This window comes from Podarcis vaucheri (genome assembly GCF_965113315.1).
Source record: "Podarcis vaucheri genome assembly, chromosome: 12".
NCBI lineage: Eukaryota > Metazoa > Chordata > Lepidosauria > Squamata > Lacertidae > Podarcis > Podarcis vaucheri.
The window spans coordinates 16,865,444-16,887,596 of record NC_138750.1 but is presented as its reverse complement, the minus strand read 5'-3'; the positions used below and the strand labels follow the sequence as shown (position 1 = coordinate 16,887,596).

Below are 22,153 nucleotides of genomic sequence, written 5' to 3'. Positions count from 1 at the left end.
TAGGTGGCGTTACTGGCTTATAAACTGCTTAACCTATTTATTAGTTCCAGGAAATACCCCTAGCTGGTGTTTCCTAGAACTGCGTCCTGTGGTTTTGACAGTTTCTCTAGGCGGTTAGCTACGTCCTGTTTGTCAGGGGTCGTTTCTCAGAAATGGCTTAACCTCAGGTGCAAGCTACCCTAACCGCATCCTTGCAAGCTAGCTGCCTCTACAAAAGGTGGCAAAGTGGTAAACAGGAGAAAGAGAAATGTGCTTTTAGCTTTTTAGATGGCTCTATAATATGGCTTCAGAGGTTCTTAGCCTGGCTTTAGAGGTCCTTAGCCTGGCTCTCCATTGGTCATCCTGACCTTCACCCCTCCATTCCCCCCTTTCCATCACGAAAATGCTGACCGGCACGGTTCTCCATTTTCGCTTGATGGACCTATAGGTACAATATCATAGAGAGCCAGGAAATGTACCCTCCTGTGGATACACGGGCCTCCCTCTATGACCCTGTCAAGTCTTCAAATATGGTGCTGGGGAACCACGTAGGTGGTGTTCAGAATCTTGACCTCGCACGCATACCCAGCACTCAGACCTGTTCAGGCTCTTGGCCACAGCCGTGGGCATGTTCAGGAAGGTGTTCTCCCTCCACCCTGTGGCCATCTGAGAGGTGAGAACCATCAGGAGGCAGGGTATGATCCACATCCTGATTCGAGGAATGTTCGGTGGCCCAGAACAAAGAACTGTACCACCAACACAGAAATACCACAAAAGGGTAATACCGCAGGCCAAAGGGATGGTGGCCCATGAAGGCCAGGTCATGTGGGCCTCTAACTCCTGGCCCTACTGAAGCGTGAACAGCGTCTACACACAAAACGTTCCCACTCTACACAGGGAAAAGTGGCCGCCTGGCACTGATACACTGTTAGGCCTCGGGAACTATAGGGATGGCAATAGACTCTGTAAAGTTCAAAGGCTGGTCCTACTGGGTGGAGGTCACCTACGTGGTCTCTGACCAGGGCCTATGGAGGCTGAAGCCTGGGGTGGCAACCCTTATGCAGCCACAAGAATACCCTACCACATTCAAGGGTATTATGTGTGGAGTTACCAGGCCAGGTATTCTTCTGGGATTATGGGAGGCTCGAGCCACCACGACAACCACAGGTGGGGCTGCAGGATTTACTGGCACTTGTTCAGCAATTTCAATGCGCACCTGGTTCAGGCTCCCTCCCCTGCAATATTTGCATTAAGATAGGCTCCGTCCCATGCAACACCTGGATTAAGATTAGGACCTGGTCTACCAGATGGGGTTGGTACAGTGCTCTACCCCCTGAGTGACAGTTGGTTACCCCCCCCCCCCACAACAGCAAGAGCGGTCCAGAACTCGATAGATTTCGACCGTCTCTGCAACTTCCCGTAGGAGCAGTACCCATGTGCGCTGGACAGTGGTGTGGAAGAGAAGCCACAGTGGGGTAGTGGGATGTTTCAATACGGCAACCTCATCAAACCCCTGTTCCCAATAGCCAATGAGCACGCCATTTCTTACCACTGGCAAGACGAACCAGTCGTAGCAGAGGTCCGCAGGCCAATAGGGTCGGTATGGCTCGGTGGGGTCAGGGCAATAGGACATAGAGCAAATCAACACAGAACATAATAGAGAAAAGGGGAAAGTCCTTGTGAAAGTCCTTGTGATGATCAGTCGCAGGATCTCGTTGCCCGTGGCCCAACGCGTTTCCGGTAGCGTCAGACACAAGGTGATGATCAGACGCGTGTGATGCACCCAGGGAATCACGTCGGCTATTCTCACCGCAGTTGGGATGGAGAGGAGGACGGTATACGGGTCTCGCCACTTGGGGATGAGGGGGTTGCGCTTCCACGCTGTCACCCGGCTGGAACTGGTGGACCGGCTCAGCGAGACTGCACGGTGTAGGCTCGAGGTAGTACCTGGAAAGGGAAGCAAACACACACGGGGACAGGAATTGCACTTGTTCCTGAGTGATGTGATCTCCCACCCGCCCCAAACTGGCGGGGATGTCTCGGACGAAAGCGGGTGGTCTGCCATACAAAAGTTCAAAGGGTGATAGTCTCAGTCTCTTGGTTGGAGCGCTCCGAATCCGAAACAAGGTAATGGGCAGGACATCTATCCAGTGTAGTCCCGTCTCCTGGGTCAGCTTGGCCAAGTGGGTCTTCAAGGTGCGATTCATAAGTTCAGATTTTCCCAAACTCTGGGGTCTGTAGGCTGCGTGTAGCCTTCAGTTTATCTGCAGCGCCTTGCACACTTCTTGCACAACTTCATCAATGAAGGCAGGGCCATTGTCACTGCCAATACTTCTGGGGAGGCCACTGTCCAACCCGTCAGGGTGCAGACAAACACAAGCAGGTATTTGATGCCCCTAACTGGAGGTAGTTCAGTGAAGTCCACAATCAGGCTTTCCATAGGGGTAAAGGTCACGTGTTGTACACCCGGTGGGGGAAGGTGGCCTTGCCTAGGGTTGCTCTTGGCGCACAGGACACACTTTTGGGAGATAGCAGCAATTAGTTGGGATAGGTTGGGGATGTAGAGTATTCTCCCAAGGTGTGCTTTAGCAGCTGGGCTTCCTATGTGAGTAGACTCGTGGTAGTTCTTTACAATCACGCTGGCTAGATGCTGGGGCACAAAAACACGGTTGTCTGGTAGATGGAACCATCCCTCCTGGAGTGTTGCTCCTTCCTGGCGTGCCCACTGTTGTTCCTCCGGTGTGTAGCGTGGTTCCACATCGTCTGGAGTGAGTTGTGGGATGAGGGCTGCGTTGAGTGCTGGTGGAGGTTTCAAAGCTGCTTCACGAGCTGCGTTGTCTGCCTTCCGGTTGCCCCTAGTGACCATGTCCCGGCCTCTCCCATGGCCTTTGCAGTGCATCACGGCAATCTCTTCGGGACCCCATGCTGCTTCCAGTAACGTCTCAACTTCTGGACGTTATAGCCTTGCATCCAGCTGCCAATTGCAGGGCAATGCCTTTTGCTGTTGGACTTCGCCTCAAAACACAAACAACTCTTGGAGACTTTGGCTTTCTTAGAGCTCTTGGAACGGCTTGCCTGGCTTGCACCCCCACTTCTGGGTGCTCTTCTGCCTGAGGAACAACTTGTAACTGCCTTCCTCTTCCCTTCTCTCAGCCTCTCTCCAGCCCACAGTCCATCACACAGATTTATTGAAGCGTAGAAACAACTTCCCAAAACAGCCTCAGCCCCCTCTGGGCTTGGTACTTTTTCTGGGCATCCTCTAGCCCCCTCTGGGCTTTCTGGGCATCCTACAGCCCCTTCTGGTCTGGCTGCCACTGTGGCCTGACATGCTGTCTTCAGTTCCTGCCACACGACCCAGGGCTTCCTCCCTTGGAATATTGGCAACAGCCAAGAATCAAGGCTGGCCCTTAAAATGGCTAGGACCCTTTGGTCTCTCTAGAGCATCAGGCACGTCTGCTTCACAAGCTTCCACTGCGCCTGCAGACTTCTCAATGGGTTGGGCAAAGCCTGTTTCAGCCTGTGTACCCCTTATATTCCATAAGGGTGAGAACCGAATGGGGCACATTCACATGCATCTCCTGGCCAACATGAACTTGCCTGCTTCTTCCACTAGTGTGGCGGTGGCAGTGACAGCCCACAGACAGGGTGGCCAGCCTTTCACTGTGGAATCTAATTGCTTGATAGTCTCAAAGGCTTCTTGTTGGGCCGGTCCCCACTCAAAGGGGTCTCTTTCTCTTCCTCTGGTACTCTCATTTAGAGGTTTTGCTAAAATACTGAAGCCTTGGATCAGGATTCTACAAAAGCCTGCTGCTCCACAACTTTAAGCTTGTCTTTTAGGGATATCACAATCTCTGCCTTTTCTTCCAGTGACCTTCTGACAATTTCTAGATGGTCAGTATGTTCAGCAAGTTGTCTGGATAAATTAGCTAAATCTTCATCCCTTTTTTTTTTGCATTTTGTAAAGTGAGCTGGTTGTGTGATTCTTTCACTGATTTCAGCTCATTCACAAAACTTTGTTCTTTGTATTTCTTTTAATTTTAGTAACTTGTTCAGTTTCTCCTTTGCAGAGATATGTTCATCGACCTGGGATTTAAGATGGTCTGTTCCCTCCTTACATTCTATTTCTGTTTCTTGCAATTTTTAGCTGATTTACTTATTTGTTCTTTAAGCAATTTAATTTGTGACTCACACTCCATGAGTTTGTTGTTTTAAGTAACATCACAAGTATTGATTGTAGAATGAAGATCTTTAACTGTTTGGCTAGTCTCTTTGTTTTGCCTAACAAATTCTTCATTCTCTTTTGTTTTACTAGCGTTTTCAATTTTTTCCCCTCAGCCAGTTCTGATTTTATTGCACTTAACTGTTCAGAAAGTTCTGAAAGCTTTCTGCCTCCACTGTTCACACCTTTGGTTTGTAGATCTTTCAGTAACTGGACTTCCCTTTCAGCCTTAGACAACACTTCTTCCCTGTCTTGCATTTCATCCTCTTTGCACTTGATCTGACATTTCAGAATATTAATCTGCTCAGAATACACATTTATATTTGAAATAATAGCAGAAATTTCTTTGTCTTTCTCAGCTAAAACCTCTCTGAGGTTGTCAAATTCTCTTCCATGCCTCTGGAGGTCTTGAATTAGTTGAGACCTCTCTTCTAAATGACTTGTGTTTAATCTATTAAGTCCTTCATTTGTCTGCTCAAGATCCTGTTACATTAATTCTATAGCAACATCCTGTTTCATGGTCTTATCTCAAAAGTGGGTATTTATTTATTTTTTCCTCTGTTAATGCAGTAATAACTGCTTACTGTTCTGTACACTCTTCTCTATAAACACTGCACTTCTTCTGGACGTCTTCCCTCTCCAAAACCTGACATGAGGGAGTGACTTTGCAATATTCAGTCCTGCGTTTCTTCAACCAGGGGGGGGGGTGGTCATCTACCACCTTCAGCCAGTTGTCTATATAGGGAATCTGGTCAGGATGTCCCCCCTGGTCTATGCCATAGTCTCCACTGAATCCTTTCTTGAAGTTGTTTAACATACATTGAAGGGGGATTACTGGACCTTTCAAGCCTTTCGAGCCTCCCCCTCCCATTTTCAGTATGGCCCTGTACAGCGTCCCCACACCAAACACTCACACATTCATTTCGCAACGACCCCAGGGGAATGCCCCGGGGTAACACACATACATGCACAAAATGCCTCTCTCGCCAGACGTTGTACCATACGCTAACCACCCTGTGCCCCCCCCTTTCTCTCCTTCCTAATACCAAAGCGTGGGTGGTTGGGTCAACCCTTCTCCTTAATGCCACTATCCACGCTGGAGATTTGATCAGGATCTCCCTTCTCCTTAATTAAAAGGAGGATTTCCTATCCCCTCAGGGCTTGTTGCCATGTACTCACCCCAGCCGGCTGTTCTCTGCCCTGTCCTCCCAACCTCGGCTCTTCAAATCCGTTGTCCTCTGTCCCAGGATACAGCAAGAGGGTCAAGTTGCCTTCTGTCCCCCTCCGAAGAAAAGGTTCGGTGTGCACCTGGAAGCCAGGAGGTCCGTTGGCCCTCCGCCGTCACTGCCCAGAGGGCAAGGGAGCTGCCTCCTGGTCTCTGAGGACACTTAAAGTCCTTCTGATCCGAGTCACTTTTGGCACCAGAAATGAAAGGGACTTCAGAAATACAGACCAGGAATGAAAAAAATCAGGCAGCAAAGTTTCTTAAAGAAAAAGTTTTTTTTTTATTTGGATTTTTGTCAGACAAAAAGCAAATAGGGTGCATTCAGGAAAATGAAGAATGCCCACCCCTCCTTGGGGGTAGCTAACTCATATACCCTTTTTGCAAAGCACAGTTCAGCCCCTTGGCATCCCTTTAGCCAATGATTGACAATTTCCTATGGTCATTGATGCATATTCATTAAAGCTCAACCAATTAATAAATTGGTGTGTCCTTTCGGTTCCAAGTTGCCTATTCCACTAGGTGGCGTTACTGGCTTATAAACTGCTTAACCTATTTATTAGTTCCAGGAAATACCCCTAGCTGGTGTTTCCTAGAACTGCGTCCTGTGGTTTTGACAGTTTCTCTAGGCGGTTAGCTACGTCCTGTTTGTCAGGGGTCGTTTCTCAGAAATGGCTTAACCTCAGGTGCAAGCTACCCTAACCGCATCCTTGCAAGCTAGCTGCCTCTACAAAAGGTGGCAAAGTGGTAAACAGGAGAAAGAGAAATGTGCTTTTAGCTTTTTAGATGGCTCTATAATATGGCTTCAGAGGTTCTTAGCCTGGCTTTAGAGGTCCTTAGCCTGGCTCTCCATTGGTCATCCTGACCTTCACCCCTCCAGCCGAGGACGGGTCAAAGGCCAGCTCAAGCAGGTGGGGGGCACCCGCCCAGGTGAGCCTCGCTCGGTGCCGCAAACCCTGCCCATCTGTGGGGAAGGGAGGGCAGATATTGTAATGATAAATACTTAGTTCCTGGGCAATGTCACAGGCTCACACCCTATTCATATCTTAAATGTGCCCTTAAGACAGGATTTGTGAGGAAAGAGACAATGGGGAGGTTTCCCATTTTGACCTTGTAGAGAAAACATTTACTCAGTTTAGGAATCAAAATGGTTCCAGGTCGGTCTTCCTGTACTGTGCTTGGTTGGTACGCTTATGAACATTACCATATATCTAAGACCATAAAATTCCTATCACAGTAGTGTCCTTCCTTTTGGAGAAAAATCATGGGGCACATCTTCCTAAGTCCATGCATCTGCCGTGTGAATTTATTGTATGGACTGCAAATTCTTTTAGTTTGCTTGTTTCCTTTGGATTATATGTACAGGCTATAATAACTGCACTTGTTACCATCCACATGAATGTTACGATCATGTATGTTTTTAAAAATATTTTATATGTAAAAGAAGAAATGGTTTAAAATTATTTACATGGAAGCTTTTTTTAAATGGAAAAACACATTTGCATGACAATCAGAGGTTGAGACTCTGGAAATTGGCAGAGTGAATGGAAGTAATTGGGAACACTTCAAGTGCTTAATTACTGCATGATAGCCTGCTGTTAAAAGCTTGGGAATACAGCCAACGACAATGAAAAGTGGCTGTCCAATGCAGAATTAGTATTTATCAATAAACACATTGAAGGCACGTTAGAGTTGTTTTATCCCAGTTTCTTAATGATGATCATTGACCATGATAACAAAGGTTAGATTTTCAGAGGAAATTTTTCTAAGAAAATGCCTGAGATTTTTCATGTTCTCTCCCCAAAAGAGAAAAGTCCACTCTGCAGAATTTTCTCTTACTACTCTCCACTATTTTTTGTGACAGCAGCCACCCTCCTCCTCTCCTACAAAGCCATGGATTGCTGATTGGTCCAGGGTATTGCTTTTTTATTATTTATTTAATTGATACTCAAAAAAAGAAAAAAACAAGACAAGATTACAAACAGAACAGTAATAAAGACAATATTCCAACTCCTGAAGTCTGTGCAGGCCCGACAGGGCGGCTTCTTCTCCACGGGTTTTTCTCCACGGGTTTTTCAGTCCCGGCCGTCGAGGCGGAGAAGGGGAAAGGGAAAGCGGGCGCCGGTCGGGATGTGCTGGGGCTGGGCACCGCTATGTTGGGTGCACGCAAAGCATGCTGGGCCAGAAGGGGGAAAAGGAGGCTGAGAGTGGTTGTCAAATGGCAACTCCAGTAGGCCGCTTCCCCTTGTCCTGTTTATGCTGGAGTCTTCTTTGGCTTGCCACGCCTGTGGGCTCTCTTCCGGCCAACGCTGCCAATGACAGATCTTAAAATCTTGGTATCGGTGAGATTCGGAAATCGCAGCACCTTGCGCCTGCTGGACCTCCTGAGCGGAGCGGGTTGTGTCTTGCTCCTCGTGAAGTAGGGCGAAATGTGAGGAGTGTTGCAAGCCGGTGCAGAGGGAGAAGGTCTGGCCGAGGTGGTAGAGCACGGCTTCTCTATCAGGGGCGTCTTCCTAACCCAGTGGAACACCAGTATCATACGCCTCTTGGATGGGTTGGACATGCTGAAGAAGGTGCTGGAGGTCCAAAGACCAGGATGACTTCAAAGCGTAGGACGCAGCAGGCAGTTCCCTATCAATGGGGCCAAATGCAAGCAAATGTTAGCTCCAGTCCTGTTAAATCGATCCAGCAATTAGGAACGTTAAATAAGGAATTAATTCCTCAGGCAGTATGCAAAGAGTCTATATGGCTTTTCAATAGCTGGGAGCTCCCAACTACTGCCACTGTTGACAGCCTGTTGCCCCTTAAATCTACTTGAATGGGTTATGTCACAATGGTTCCTTAAGCCTTCATCAGGTGTTTGTGAGCATGAAAATGCTGTTGGGAGTTTCAGCAATGAAGGCTCAGGCATAACACACTGTTTGAAAGTCTGAACATTTCCTCTTTTTTAAAAAAAATACCAAATTTATATACCACTTTTATAATTTATATACAAATTATTAGGAGAGTAAGTTAAAAATATTTGTTGTTGTTGTTTAGTCATTTAGTCGTGTCCGACTCTTCGTGACCCCATGGACCAGAGCACGCCAGGCACTTCTGTCTTCCACTGCCTCCCGCAGTTTGGTCAAAAGTTTAAAATATACTGTAGTTTATTCACTTATAGGCTAGTTTACATACTTTATTCCTTCTTACACTTCTATCTCACCTTTCCTCCACAGAGCATATACACCTCTGCCTCCACCTTCTCCATCTTATCCTGACAGCAATATTGTGAGCTAGGGCCATAGCTCAGTGGTAGAACAACTGCTTAGCATGCAGAAGGCATCAGGTTCAGTCCCCAGCATCTCCTGGTGGGACTGGGAGAGATCCTGCCTGAAATCTTTTTTTCCCCTTTAATTATTATTTTATTAAAGATTTCCTTGTTTTACAGAAGTATGTGTAATGTCTCTTGTATTTTTTCCATGTAACATTTTTACAAATCAGTTTCATTTGTTGAGACATTGGGGGGGAGGTGTGGAGGGGGGGAAGATGGGGGGGTCGGGTGGCGATGTTTCTATTTTGCTTAATGTATGTAGGGTTTCATGTCAGCGCTGTTCGTGCAGGTTCTCTGCTGTTCAGTTGTGTTTCTTTGGTGGTGAGAGAGGTTGGAGTTGGCCTAGGCCCTAGGGTGTGGTTGTTTGTTTGTGATTGGCTGTGGTGATCTTTGTTTTCGTGTGTGAGTGGGGTGGGTGGGTGTTTTGGATCAGGTTAGCCATCTTGATTTGTATGCTGTTGGTGGATTCTTGTCATTGTCTTGTTGGGCTGTATATGTGATAAAGGGGAGCCATACCGGGGTGAAGGTGTCTTCTTCTATTTGTTCCCATGTCAGTTTCAGTTTATTGGTTAATTTTTCCAGTAGGGCTGTTTCCTATACTATTTGGTACCATTGGTCCATGCTTACTCCTGACAGGTCTCTCCAGTGTCTGGTTATGGTGTTTCTGGCTGCTGAAAGTTCATTTTGCAGGGCTGTGAAGCCGCTTGTCCCTTGCAGAAGTTTAAAGAACTGGTTTCTCCTGTTGTGCCAGAGGAATGGCAAGCAGAATGTAACAGTTAATGTAGGACGGCATCGTAAATGAGAGGTAAGATAGGGTTGAAACAAACACGTGTAAAACATCCCAGCTTGACCTTCCTCTCAAAATCATAATAACTAGAGGGGCTGGACTGTTTGAGGTTCGAGGCTTTAGGAATGCAGCTTCCACCCCCCACCTTCATCCTGCCCCAACCTCGAGACACTGGAAAGCAGACTGCCCTGTTATCCTGGGAACTGTAGTTCATTAAGGCTGTTGGGAATTGTAGCTTTGTGAGGGGTAAAATGCAATTCCCAGTGTACTTTGGAGGACGTCATTGTTGGGAGGAAAGCTACAACAATTGTAATATGTTACCTAAAAAGGGAATGAAGTGGAAGACATAAAGGCAGCCTATTCTTCCTCCTTACTGATTCCTACTTTTTTAGCAAATACTTATTGGTAAAAAATTTCACTTCCTTTCAGGCTTCAATTCCTTCATGCATCTTCTCCAAGTTTATTTGGAGTCAGTATGTTAACTAGTGTTGATTTCTTCTTAAGCAATTTCTGTTACCCTCTTTGCCACAAGTACTTTCCAGGTAGTTAACAAAATGCAAGAAGTACCTTCGCCACCCCAGTTATCCTTAAACGACCCTATGAAGTGGCCTAGACTGTGTGGCTGCCCCAAGGTGAGTCAGTGTGCTTCATGGAAAAGTGGATTTGAACCCGGGTCTCCCTGGTCCTAGTCCTGCACGGTAACCGATACGTCACCCTGGCTTTCATGTACTATAGATGGACATAGATCTAAAAGGAATGCACATGTATACATAACATATAATGACTATCTGCATATTTCCCAAATATATGTTTCTAAACATTGGCAGTGTTTTTGACCTTTCTGGATGTTGCTGTTATCTCTCATCTTCTACCAGGATGAAAAGGAAAGTCAAATAAAGGGCAAATCAGCAAATTAACATCCTCAGGAAGGAAACTGGAGAGCAAATAAGTTGTGGGACACCAGAAGCAATACATGACTGCTGGTGCTTTCATGCAGTCCTCCTCATCAACATTTTCTTCTTCCCAGTGATGATTCTAATCAAATAAAAATCAGGCAAATAGTTGCAATAAATTAGTTTGAGCAAACACCACCAAATGCCACGTCATTTGCAAGTTAATGTGTATTTATACGCTGCTGAACTGTAAATTCTTTGGGTCGGGAAAGCGTCTGGGGGTTGGGGGGAAACAAGGATCTTTTTTGCAACGTTACTGACACATATAAGGGTTAGGATAAAGCATTCCCAAGTGCTACTGAGATTAATAATAATAATAATAATAATAATAATAATAATAATAATAATATATTTATACCCCACCCTTCTGGCTGGGTTTCCCCAGCCTCTCTGGGTGGCTCCCAACATAATATTAAAAACACGATAAAACATCAGGCATTAAAAACTTCCCTAAACAGGTTTGCCTTCAGATGTCTTCTCAAAGTCAGATAGATGTTTATGTCATGTGACAAAGACATATGAGAGTAGAAGCAGCAAAGCAAAGCAGCAAAATTTCATGCACAAATCCTGTATTCTTCAAGCACCGCTTTCATTTATCGAGCTGTTGGATCGGCCAGAAGGTTTGAATTCTGACAACTCATCTAGTGTAGTAAACAATGAATACAGGTCATTTATGGGGGGTGGGGGGCAGGCGATCTGCCAGCAACAATAAAGGAAAAACATTGGGAAAGGAGGACTGTGCTACCAGGACAATTTGTACAGGATCTCAGCTTATCACTGCGGCTCTGTTCAGTTCCTACAGCTTTGAAGTGGCTGATCCCATGCCAGCTGCAAAGGCTGTTCCAGCTCCCTCCTCCCTATGTCAAAGAAGATGTGTGGGTGGGGAGAGAAACATATTATTGCATGACACCCCAATCCCTGAGTGGAGTGAGATTCCAGGGATTCCAGACACTTTCCCAGACACTGTGTAGATGAAGGGAACACAGTGGATGTAGCCTACCTTGATTTGAGCAAGGCATTCGACAAGGTGCCCCATGATATTCTTGTAAAGAAGCTGGTAAAATGCGGTCTTGACTATGCTACCACTCAGTGGATTTGTAACTGGCTGACTGACCGAACCCAAAGGGTGCTCATCAATGGTTCCTCTTCATCCTGGAGAAGAGTGACTAGTGGGGTGCCACAGGGTTCTGTCTTGGGCCCGGTCTTATTCAACATCTTTATCAACGACTTGGATGATGGACTCAAGGGCATCCTGATCAAATTTGCAGATGACACCAAACTGAGAGGGGTGGCTAACACCCCAGAGGACAGGATCACACTTCAAAACGACCTTGACAGATTAGAGAACTGGGCAAAAACAAACAAGATGAACTTTAACAGGGAGAAATGTAAAGTATTGCACTTGGGCAAAAATAATGAGAGGCACAAATACAAGATGGGGGACACCTGGCTTGAGAGCAGTACATGTGAAAAGGATCTAAGAGTCTTGGTTGACCACAAACTTGACATGAGCCAACAGTGTGACGCGGCAGCTAAAAAAGCCAATGCAATTCTGGGCTGCATCAATATGAGTATAGCATCTAGATCAAGGGAAGTAATAGTGCCACTGTATTCTGCTCTGGTCAGACCTCACCTGGAGTACTCTGTCCAGTTCTGGGCACCACAGTTCAAGAAGGACACTGACAAACTGGAACGTGTCCACAGGAGGGCAACCAAAATGGTCAAAGGCCTGGAAACGATGCCTTATGAGGTACGGCTAAGGGAGCTGGGCATGTTTAGCCTGGAGAAGAGGAGGTTAAGGGGTGATATGATAGCCATGTTCAAATATATAAAAGGATGTCACATAGAGGAGGGAGAAAGGTTGTTTTCTGCTGCTCCAGAGAAGCGGACACGGAGCAATGGATCCAAACTACAAGAAAGAAGATTCCACCTAAACATTAGGAAGAACTTCCTGACAGTAAGAGCTGTTCGACAGTGGAATTTGCTGACAAAGAAGTGTGGTGGAGTCTCCTATTTTGGAGGTCTTTAAGCAGAGGCTTGACAACCATATGTCAGGAGTGCTCTGATGGTGTTTCCTGCTTGGCAGGGGGTTGGACTCGATGGCCCTTGTGGTCTATTCCAACTCTATGATTCTATGATTCTATTCTATGATTCCCAGGGTTCATGTTTCCTTCAGAATGAGGTACAGCAGAGACTGTGGTGTCTTTATGATATATGGTTTATTTACACATATAGGCAACCTGAGCTTACAATGGAGGGAATCACAACATCAACACTCCAAAAAGGTCTTGCTTCTCCCATTGCCACAGCCTTGGACTGAAGCAGAAATCCAGGGTCCATGCTTAGGGTCATTACCAAGAAGCTGGCCTGACTATTCCAGCAACAGAATCCTTGCTGGATCCAGCAATTAGAAGGGACTCAGGCGTACAGCCCATAGCTGTCAACGTTTCCCTTTTTTAAAGGAAAATTCCCTTATTCCGAATTGGATTCCTCGGAAGAAAATGGAAAAGTTGATAGCTATGGTACAGCCTAACCCTGCCAAAACAACAACAGCAACTCACAACAATTCTAATGGTTTGCCCTGCTGGCTTTGTCAAAATCAGTGCCAACCTGTCCTTTTTAAATGCGTATTTTTTCATAATACTGATAGCCTTGAACTTGTTAATGTCTTTCACCTGCATTTTCCAAATTACTGACAGCCTTCAACTTTTTGAGGTTGTAAAAGTATTTTGGCTCTGGTGTGCAAATAATTCAGATTCTATATTCCTGAATTCAGTAGTGGCACAACAACTATTAAAGATGCCCTTTCCTACTCTCTTTGGTGGCTTTTATTTATGTGGACATTGCCACCCTTCTACCTCTCTTTAGAGTTCTCAAACAGAAGTCATTTATACAGTATAGGGTTTTTTTGCAGCAGGTAATAGGGTTAAAATCTTTAAGTGGTCATCAAATTGCATTGCACTCTATAAACAACTTCCTTTGTACTTCTGAAAAAGTGGTATCAATATGTCCATACTGAAAATTTTTCCTGAAGTGCTCAAGGAGTTGCTACTGTTTTTCCAGCAATAGATTTTTCAGGGAAAGAGTCTGCGTACTTGTATATTTCTGAAGAATTATTATTATTATTATTATTATTATTATTATTATTATTTATTTATTTAAATAATTATTACAAAATATAAGCAAAGTATTAGAAATACATACATACATCTATATTTCAGATAAGCACACATATATAAAAAGAACAAAAGATAAAAAAGAAGTAAAGAAGAAACAAGAAAAAAAATACAGAGAAATAAAGAAGAAAAGTTGGAAGAATTTTTTCCAAATTTATTCTACAAATATTTCAATATGAAAATAATAATAAAATTTCATTGATTGACTTCCATCGCTTACACTGCACTTCCTATATAGATTTTAAGCAAGATTGTATCTGTTATTCCTTATTTTTCCCATACTATCTCACACAAATATTCTAAATAAATTTTCTAAATATTTCATAAATCTATGCTAAACACAACCAATACCTTACATTTAATCTTTGTCTACATAAGGTTTATCCTATCAAAAAACAATTGTGGTCTTTTCATGATTAACCTGGGTGTGGGGTATTTACTATGGAGGATAACAGGACCCCTTTGGGCCATAATGAATGACCCAAATGAAGCATGTAGAACAAATGTGCATATTGATTGGGTGTGCACAAATATCTAAACTGATGAAACTGTGAAAAAGAACTTACTCACTAGATGTCAGTCTACTCCTTCAAATCTCAGATTGTGGTTAAGTCAGCCAGGGATGTTTTTCACTCTAAGTCAGAACCTCCACTCAAATAAACAAGGAATATTCGGTGTTATGTTGGAGGGGATGCCAGGAAACAGGGAATTATGTTCACATGTGGTGGGGGTGTAAATATGTACAATAATGTACAAATATGTACTTTTTTTTGGCAAGGGATGGTTAAGGAGATAACAGAAATCACTGAGTTAAAGCTGACCGAAAGTCCAAAAGTAGCATTATTATCAATTTACGATGGCCTGGAAGATTCACAGGCTATGAAGGACTTGCTCACAAATTTATTGACAGCTGCACGAATTATTATAGCTAGGAAGTGGAAGGGGCAAGCAAAATATAAAATGGAAGAATGTTATAAAGAGATGTGGGATATAGCTATTAATGATAAATTAACAGGTGCCATTAAGGTAAGATGGGGAATATGCAGGAGAAATGATTTTGAGGAGATATGGAGCGTGTCTGTAGAATTTGTGCTGTCAAAACAGAAAGGGATCAAATCATTGCAAGAGGTGTTGAAATTTTGGGAGGTTGGATAGTTGCAATGGAATGGTCTCGATGGTGGGGTGCATTTTTATTCTTATTTATTTATGATTATTACTTTGTCAAAATAAATAACAATTTTGTAAAAGAAAAACCACAAAAAAAGAATAGGAGGGGGAAATCTCCACTTTTCCCCCATTCACGTTTAATGGGGAAGCCATGTAACATAATCAAATATTTGTTATCCTGTGTTTTCCCTGTGCTTTTTCCAGTCTCTTTTGAGAACTCGCAAAGCCTCAGTTGTTTTGGCAGGTGGGGTGGAAAACTGAACAGCAGTAGTATGATTGCTGCAGGCATAGATTTTTTTTGGCAAGGTAGTTCCACCCTTTCTGAAGGGGCGTATTTTTGACATGCGCACCTTGATCCAAACGATTCCAAAGTGCTCCAGTTCAGGGGAACAGATTTGGGGACGGAAAGTAGCCTGTTGGTTCCTGCTTAATCGTTTTGGAGGCTATGTGAAAAACCCTTCTTACCTAAACAGCTACCTCTTGAGTCATCAACCTTGGGGCGGGGGGGGGGGATCTAAGGAGCTACCTGACCACAACTGCAGTAAGGTTTCTAATTGCAGCCTGGCCTTAGGCATGTTTCCTGCAAAGTAAGTCCTAATGAGTTCAAAGGATCTAACTATAGTTTCCAAAGGGTAGTAGTCAACTATGTACATTTTACTCAGAGTAGACCAATTGAAATTAAGGATCAGGTAAATTAATTTCAGTAGGTCTGAGTAGCATCTGGGACACGGGTGGCGCTGTGGGTTAAACTACAGAGCCTAGGACTTGCCGATCAGAAGGTCGGTGGTTCAAAACCCCACGACGGGGTGAGCTCCCATTGTTTGGTCGCTGCTCCTGCCAACCTAGCATTTTGAAAGCACGTCAAAGTGCAAATAGATAAATAGTTGGGAAGGGAGAAGGCATTTCCATGCGCTGCTCTGGTTCGCCAGAAGCAGCTTAGTCATGCTGGCCACATGACCTGGAAGCTCTACGCTGGCTCCCTCGGCCAATAAAGCGAGATGAGCGCCGCAACCCCAGAGTCGGCCACGACTGGACCTAATAGTCAAGGGTCCCTTTACCTTTACCTTACCTGAGTAGCATTTAGTTGAATGTCACCCATAGAATCTTACCTTAAAGATAACCAAATTTATTACGGCATAAGAAGAGACTACGGTCCATTTATTTAGATGCATCGTTTTTTTGGGGGGGGTGTACACACACACACACACACACACACACACACACGGCTTGTGGAGATAAGGAGCAAACTTAAGTTGGCAGGAGCAGGGACCGAGCAATGGGAGCTCACCCCATTGCGGGGATTCGAACAGCCAACCTTCTGATCGGCAAGTCCTAGGCTCTGTGGTTTAACCCACAGCGCCACCTGCATCCCTTCCAAAGGGTAGTAGCCAACTACATTTTACTCAGAGCAGACCAATTGAAATTAAGGATCAGGTAAATTCATTTCAGCACAGTGGTACCTCAGGTTAAGTACTTAATTCGTTCCGGAGGTCCGTACTTAACCTGAAACTGAAGCACCACTTTAGCTAATGGGGCCTCCTTCTGCTGCCGCGCCGCCAGAGCACGATTTCTGTTCTCATCCTGAAGCAAAGTTCCTAACCTGAAGCACTATTTCTGGGTTAGCAGAGTCTGTAACCTGAAGCTTATGTAACCTGAAGCGTATCTAACCTGAGGTTCCACTGTAGGTCTGAGTAGCATTTAGTTGAATGTCACCCATAGAATCTTACCTTAAAGATAACCAAATTTATTATGGCATAAGAAGAGACTACGGTGCATTTATTTAGATGCATATTTTTTGGGGGGGGGTGTATACACACACACACACACACACACACACACACACACACACATGGCTTGTGGAGATAAGGAGCAAACTTAGTGAGAGGACTTTGGTATAACAGTTGGTTCTGTGGCCGGCCCTACCATTGGGCAGAATAAAGCAACCACCTCAGCCAACAGTTATGATGAGTGGGGTGTGATGGTGAAGTGGGCAAGGGCTATGAGGAACTTAAAGAACGTTTTTCTCACTTGCCTTTATATTTTTAACTATATGCTCCTCAGATTCGTTGGGCAAGGCTCCCACCTTTGACATGAAGCATTCTTGCTTCTTCTCCTCTCCTTGAAACCTTGAACCTAGGAAGAGCCTGTGTACGTTAGTGCTGTACATTACTTTAACAAGGGCAAACGCGCTCAGTGGGAGAGGTGAGGGAAAGAGCAGCCACCATTATGGGCAACTAACTCATTTCCTCAGAAAGTTTGGATATGCCCAATGTTACCTTTCTGTAAGGCCCTGAACCTTTAAGTGCAGGTTGGTAGTGAGGCTTCCTTTAAACTTTCAAAATGGGTTATGAATTTCCTCAGCACTGTAAGTTCCCCACTTTTTTTGGTTGATACCTTTTTTGTTATAAAGGGCTCTAAATTTTAGTTCCTGAGCATGACAACTTCTGAGAAAACTGCTGTGGAGCTGAGGTAAACGTGAAAATGTTGTTTCTGCTCCTGCCAGCGTGAAGCTCAAGCTTCAGGAGGCCACATCTCAAAAGACATTTCTGTGGAAAGTTTGTGCTATATGTTATTAATTTCACGACACTTCTGTAAATGATATCGTTTTTGTGAAATCCATATTGATGTACTGATATTCATGTTATTTACCTCTGTATAAAAACTTTGCTGTGAGTCCCTCCAGAGACCTTTGCTAAACAAATTAAATAGTTACATCTGTGCAGCTACAATGGTGCAGCTACACATCACTAAAATCCTGTTGCCCTAGAGTTTGCTATTCATATGTGAAAGCACCCCCATTTTGTTCTTATTTTCAGTTATTGAACATGTGTCTACGGAATTTTAATTAATGGAAAAGATTATGGCAACGTGTCCTTTCCTTAGAACCATGAAATATAATTTCCATTTCCCTCAAACAACCAGGTACACTCGGTTCCTCTCTTGCAAATCTTAGATGCCCTGTATTAGCTAAAGGGCATAATCCTGACCATAATGGATGCCTATGATGTCTGTGTCCAATTTCTGCTAAGGGCAAATGTTACTATGGTCCATTGGCGGTTGGGTCTGTTTCTACAATATTATGTACCTCAGCTTTTAAACATTCTCTTCTTCAATGAACACTTAATCTATGGAGATAATGGCATTGTGCTGTGCTGATGTGCTCCTTGACTGACCATGATTATTTGCCCATACGAATACTTCAATTGGCCATGAGATTATGCATCTGTACAGAATATCTTCTTCTTAATCATTTTTATTGGTTTTACATATACAAAGTTATAAGTGAAGAATCGTAAAGTATATTCATATAGAGATTCCTCCAAATCTCAGGACTTCCCTCCATCCCCTCCACGGGGTCCCATTTTAATACCATTTAATACTGTACTGTACTACATATTCTTCCACACTCCAATTTTCATATCAAACCATATTCTCCATGGTAATTTTAACACTACAAGTAAAGTTAAAATTCTGCTTTTGTTTCCATCTGCTTACAGTGGTCTCCTAAATAGCTTATAAATTTTTCCCATATTTTTATAAAGTTCTTGTCCTCTTGGTTTCTGAGTGTTCCTGTCAGTTTTGCCATCTCGGCATAGTCCATTCTTCTCTGATAGGGACTTAGTCTTCTTTCCATCTTTGGGCTAGTAGCATCAGGGCGGCTGTTGTTCCATACATAAAAAGTCTTTTCTGCTCCTTTGGTATGTCAGTACCTATAACTCCTAATAAAAAGGCTTCTGGGATCTTAACAAAAGTTATTTTCAGCACTTTTTAAATTTCATAATATATCATCTCCCAGAAAGCTTTTATTACCTTACATGTCCGCCACATATGATAAAATGTACCTTTTTTCATTTCCAGCAGATATTATAACTTGTCCTATACATTTTTGCATAGAATATCTTCTAAATAAAAGGTAAAGGGACCCCTGACCATTAGGTCCAGTTGTGGCTGACTCTGGGGTTGCAGCGCTCATCTCGCTTTATTGGCCAGAGGCGAACCAGAGCAGTGCACAGAACCAGAGCAGTGCACAGGCGAACCAGAGCAGTGCACAGAAATGCCGTTTACCTTGCTGCCAGAGTGGTACCTATTTATCTACTTGCACTTTGATGTGCTTTCGAACTGCTAGGTGGGCAGGAGCAGGAACCGAGCAACGGAAGCTCACCCTGTCGCGGGGATTCGAACCGCCAACCTTCTGATCGGCAAGTCCTAGGCTCTGTGGTTTAACCCACAGCGCCACCCGCGTCCCTTTTATCTTCTAAATAGGTTTGGGTTATTGTTACCACCATCACTGACATACCTTTGCCCTGAGTGACAACAAGTGTGGTGGGCGAGTGGCGTGCTTCTCCCCTCCTGGCAGCAATGCCACTATGTTTGCTTATTTATTTAGAAGATTTGCACCCCACCTACCACTGGATTGAGTGGTCCTCAAGGCAGCTAGCAAAAGACCGTAATAACATGAATGCATATACACAAACTGAGCTGGGGATGGCAAGGGGTTGGGGTAAGCTTCCTGCAGCTATTCCTTCTCTGGCCAATTGGAAAGGTCTAGGCTCACCTTCAAACTACCATGATGTTCTTCCTGGAGGTCTGAGACTGCAACCTCCCCATTATCTTTGGTTCCCTGCCCATAAGCAGAGACCTAAGTGTCCTTCCTTTTGGAGAAGCAATGGGGCACATCCCCCAGGCAAGTGTGGTCCTCCAGGCCTACAGAATTTGGCATCTCCTTCTCAGTCCTTGACTGTATTACAAAAATACATAAATCAGTAGCCTTCAAGTTAAACTCCAAGATCAAATTTACAGAGAGTCTCCACCCCTTGATTTGCTCTTTATAAAACACAACTTTCTCCCTTTCCACCTTCACTAACGGGGAGTAATGGGGTCAGTGATGCATCTGTGGCACGGTTTCAATAGTTGTGGCTTTGCCTTCTTCATCCTGTTCTTGGGTCTGCTTCTCCCAAGTATCACAGGAAGGGAACTGAAGTATGTTGTAGTGGTAAGCGTGAGGTCTTCTTTTCATTGCTAACAATGACCTTGACAGTGTTGATCTTTGCTGTTCTTCTTTCTAAATTATGTTCCTGTGAATAATTTTATGCATTTTGACATGCTAAGTAGAACTTTTTTCAGAAGGTTTGTTTTTATGAGAAAATTTCTGAGCTTTTTCTCTTCCCTCCCCCCTTAAAAATGACCACTAGGAATATCCCACCCCTACCCCCTATTTCTAACCATATTTTGTGGTTGCCATCTTTCCATTATTCCCATCCCACACAATGCTTTTGATGAATGATGCTAAGTACCACCACACACAAAAAGCATTGTTTAAAGGACAGGGTATAAAATGTCTAAACGAGCAAGCAAGTATACAAACCAGAGCTTGAACAAGAATATTGTCTGATTGAATTTAAACTCTTGATTTTTCTGGTCAGCTTTATGAAGAACACACAATGGGCTTGTAAGTGTTCAGTGCATTCAATATTTCACTTGACATCTGCATGTCAATGCCCAACTGTCAGCATATTTTGCAATGCATGTTTTCTGAATATGAGAAAATGTTATATTCCCCTTTTGCTTCCTTTTTCCAACTGTACAGCACTAAAGTTGCATGCAAACTATCACTTATTCTTAGCAGCACACAACAGTATTGTTGACAGTCTTCCTTTTGTAGATACCCACCCTCAAAGTCTGTTAGCGCTAGAATAGGGCTTCCCGGACTGTGGTCCATGCCCTTCCTTCAGGTGGCCTGCAACATGTCCTCATGAAGTATTCGTGATGATTTTGAATACTTATTTTCTTTCTTCCATTTTTTTCAGTTTGAATTATATGAAATGCAAAGTGTAGTACAATAAGATATAAGACATGAAAGAAGCACTAAAAATATAATTAAAAATTATACAGCACAGAGCAGATTGCAAGCACTACAGTAGTTAATAAAAACCATTAAGTGGTCCACCAAGACCATCAGCAGTTTTCAAATGGTCCAGGAGAAACCACTGCTCTAGAAATTCCTGACGTACATTGTGTTCTCATCTGAAAAGGACAAGAACTAAATTCAAAATACAGCTGTATTAGCAAATCCCCTTCAACCTTTCACCCCTGCACAGAATTGTAAAGGCACAGGACCGCTAGGAGATATTCTGGCGGCTTTTTCATAGTGCATTTCTCTGATAGACGAAGGCTATAATATTATAGACACTTACTTAAAAAGCAGGACCTACTGAAGTCAAGTCATTGGGACTTCTGAGTAGACAGGTATGGGGTAATGTTGTGAGAGGGTTGTGTGCTTCACATTTAGAGCGGCAGCAGGGCAGCTAATATTTCATTCTGATAGATTGCATCCAATTCTATTTTCTTGAAAACTAATGCAATCTTCAAAACATTTCACCAGGTTTACCGGCATGGCGACAGAAGCCCTCTTTCAACTTTTCCCACTAACGTGGTCAACGAAGATGTCTGGCCACAAGGATATGGAGAGCTCACAACGGTCTGATAATGCTCTAAGAAATGAAAACCTGTTTTGTTGATTTGTTTGCCTTTATATAATACTCATTAAGATACTAATTATTAGTTTTATTATTTTATTTAACAGAATGGCTATACTGCTCAAATGTCCAAATCTCTACAAAGCTTCTGAAACTTCTGAAATGTTGTTATGTATTATTTCAGGCTCCAGTAATAGCAATGCCCATTTCAGTACAATGTACACAAACAGTAATATAATTTATGTATGGTCCACTAACCAAAATTACAGAATGTTAACTACATAAATTTATTTATTTTTTTAAAAAAGCAAAGAGCAATCATAGTCTAAGGTCAATTGCAGCATTTAGAAATTTTGCAACGTTCTAATCCGTGTGCTACGCTGGGGCTGGCTCGCCAGAGCAGCTTTGTCACGCTGGCCGCGTGGCCCGGCAGTGTCTCCGGACAGGGCTGGCCCCTGGCCTCTTAAGTGAGATGGGCGCACAACTCTAGAGTCGGACACGACTGGCCCGTAAGGGCAGGGAGGTACCTTAATCTTTTGCTGCTGTTGAGCATGGGTTCCATCTTCCTCACCCCAAACTGAGTCCTTAGAAACGACACTTCCTCATGAGGTAGTGTTGTTCCAAGAATATTGCTGTTGGCGAGAAGGGAAAAGCCATGCATCAAGCAGGATGTGGAATGGCAACAAAACATTGTTTAGAAGAAGAAAACCTGATGCCACCATCATAAGCCCCCGCTCAACGAAGAGCAGTGAACATTTTACTCCCAGGCTGCAGAAGTTGCCAAAACACAGCTCCCACTATCATAGTCCACAGTTTGGGCTGTGAATGTAAATGGCGTTCATAACCCAGCTCTAGAACAAT

General features: G+C 43.9%; 2 protein-coding genes across 13 annotated transcripts in view; both read left to right on the top strand.

Annotated features, from left to right (window-relative positions):
* Window positions 1–22,153, top strand: part of LOC309515333 (prostatic acid phosphatase-like) — a 264,606-nt gene that overhangs the window by 232,668 nt on the left and 9,785 nt on the right. Inside the window, exons 2-3 of one of the 12 annotated variants that reach the window (XM_082193094.1) lie at window positions 16,490–17,018; window positions 21,199–21,294. Coding sequence is in view for 1 of the 12 variants with exons in the window: in XM_082193089.1 (XP_082049215.1) it covers window positions 10,075–10,152; window positions 21,199–21,294 (174 nt within the window). In the remaining 11 variants the exon portion in view is untranslated. Of the gene's footprint in view, window positions 1–9,081; window positions 9,539–9,574; window positions 10,153–11,036; window positions 11,094–15,330; window positions 15,404–15,838; window positions 15,858–16,173; window positions 16,251–16,276; window positions 17,019–17,134; window positions 17,286–17,330; window positions 17,372–17,563; window positions 17,739–21,198; window positions 21,295–22,153 lie in introns of those variants that run through there. The other 11 variants (XM_082193095.1, XM_082193089.1, XM_082193091.1 and 8 more) reach the window with 11 other exon arrangements.
* Window positions 11,052–22,153, top strand: part of LOC309515330 (prostatic acid phosphatase-like) — a 45,112-nt gene continuing 34,010 nt past the window's right edge. Inside the window, exon 1 of the mRNA XM_082193077.1 lies at window positions 11,052–11,139. The gene's annotated coding sequence lies outside the window, so the exon portion shown is untranslated. The remainder of the gene's footprint in view (window positions 11,140–22,153) is intronic.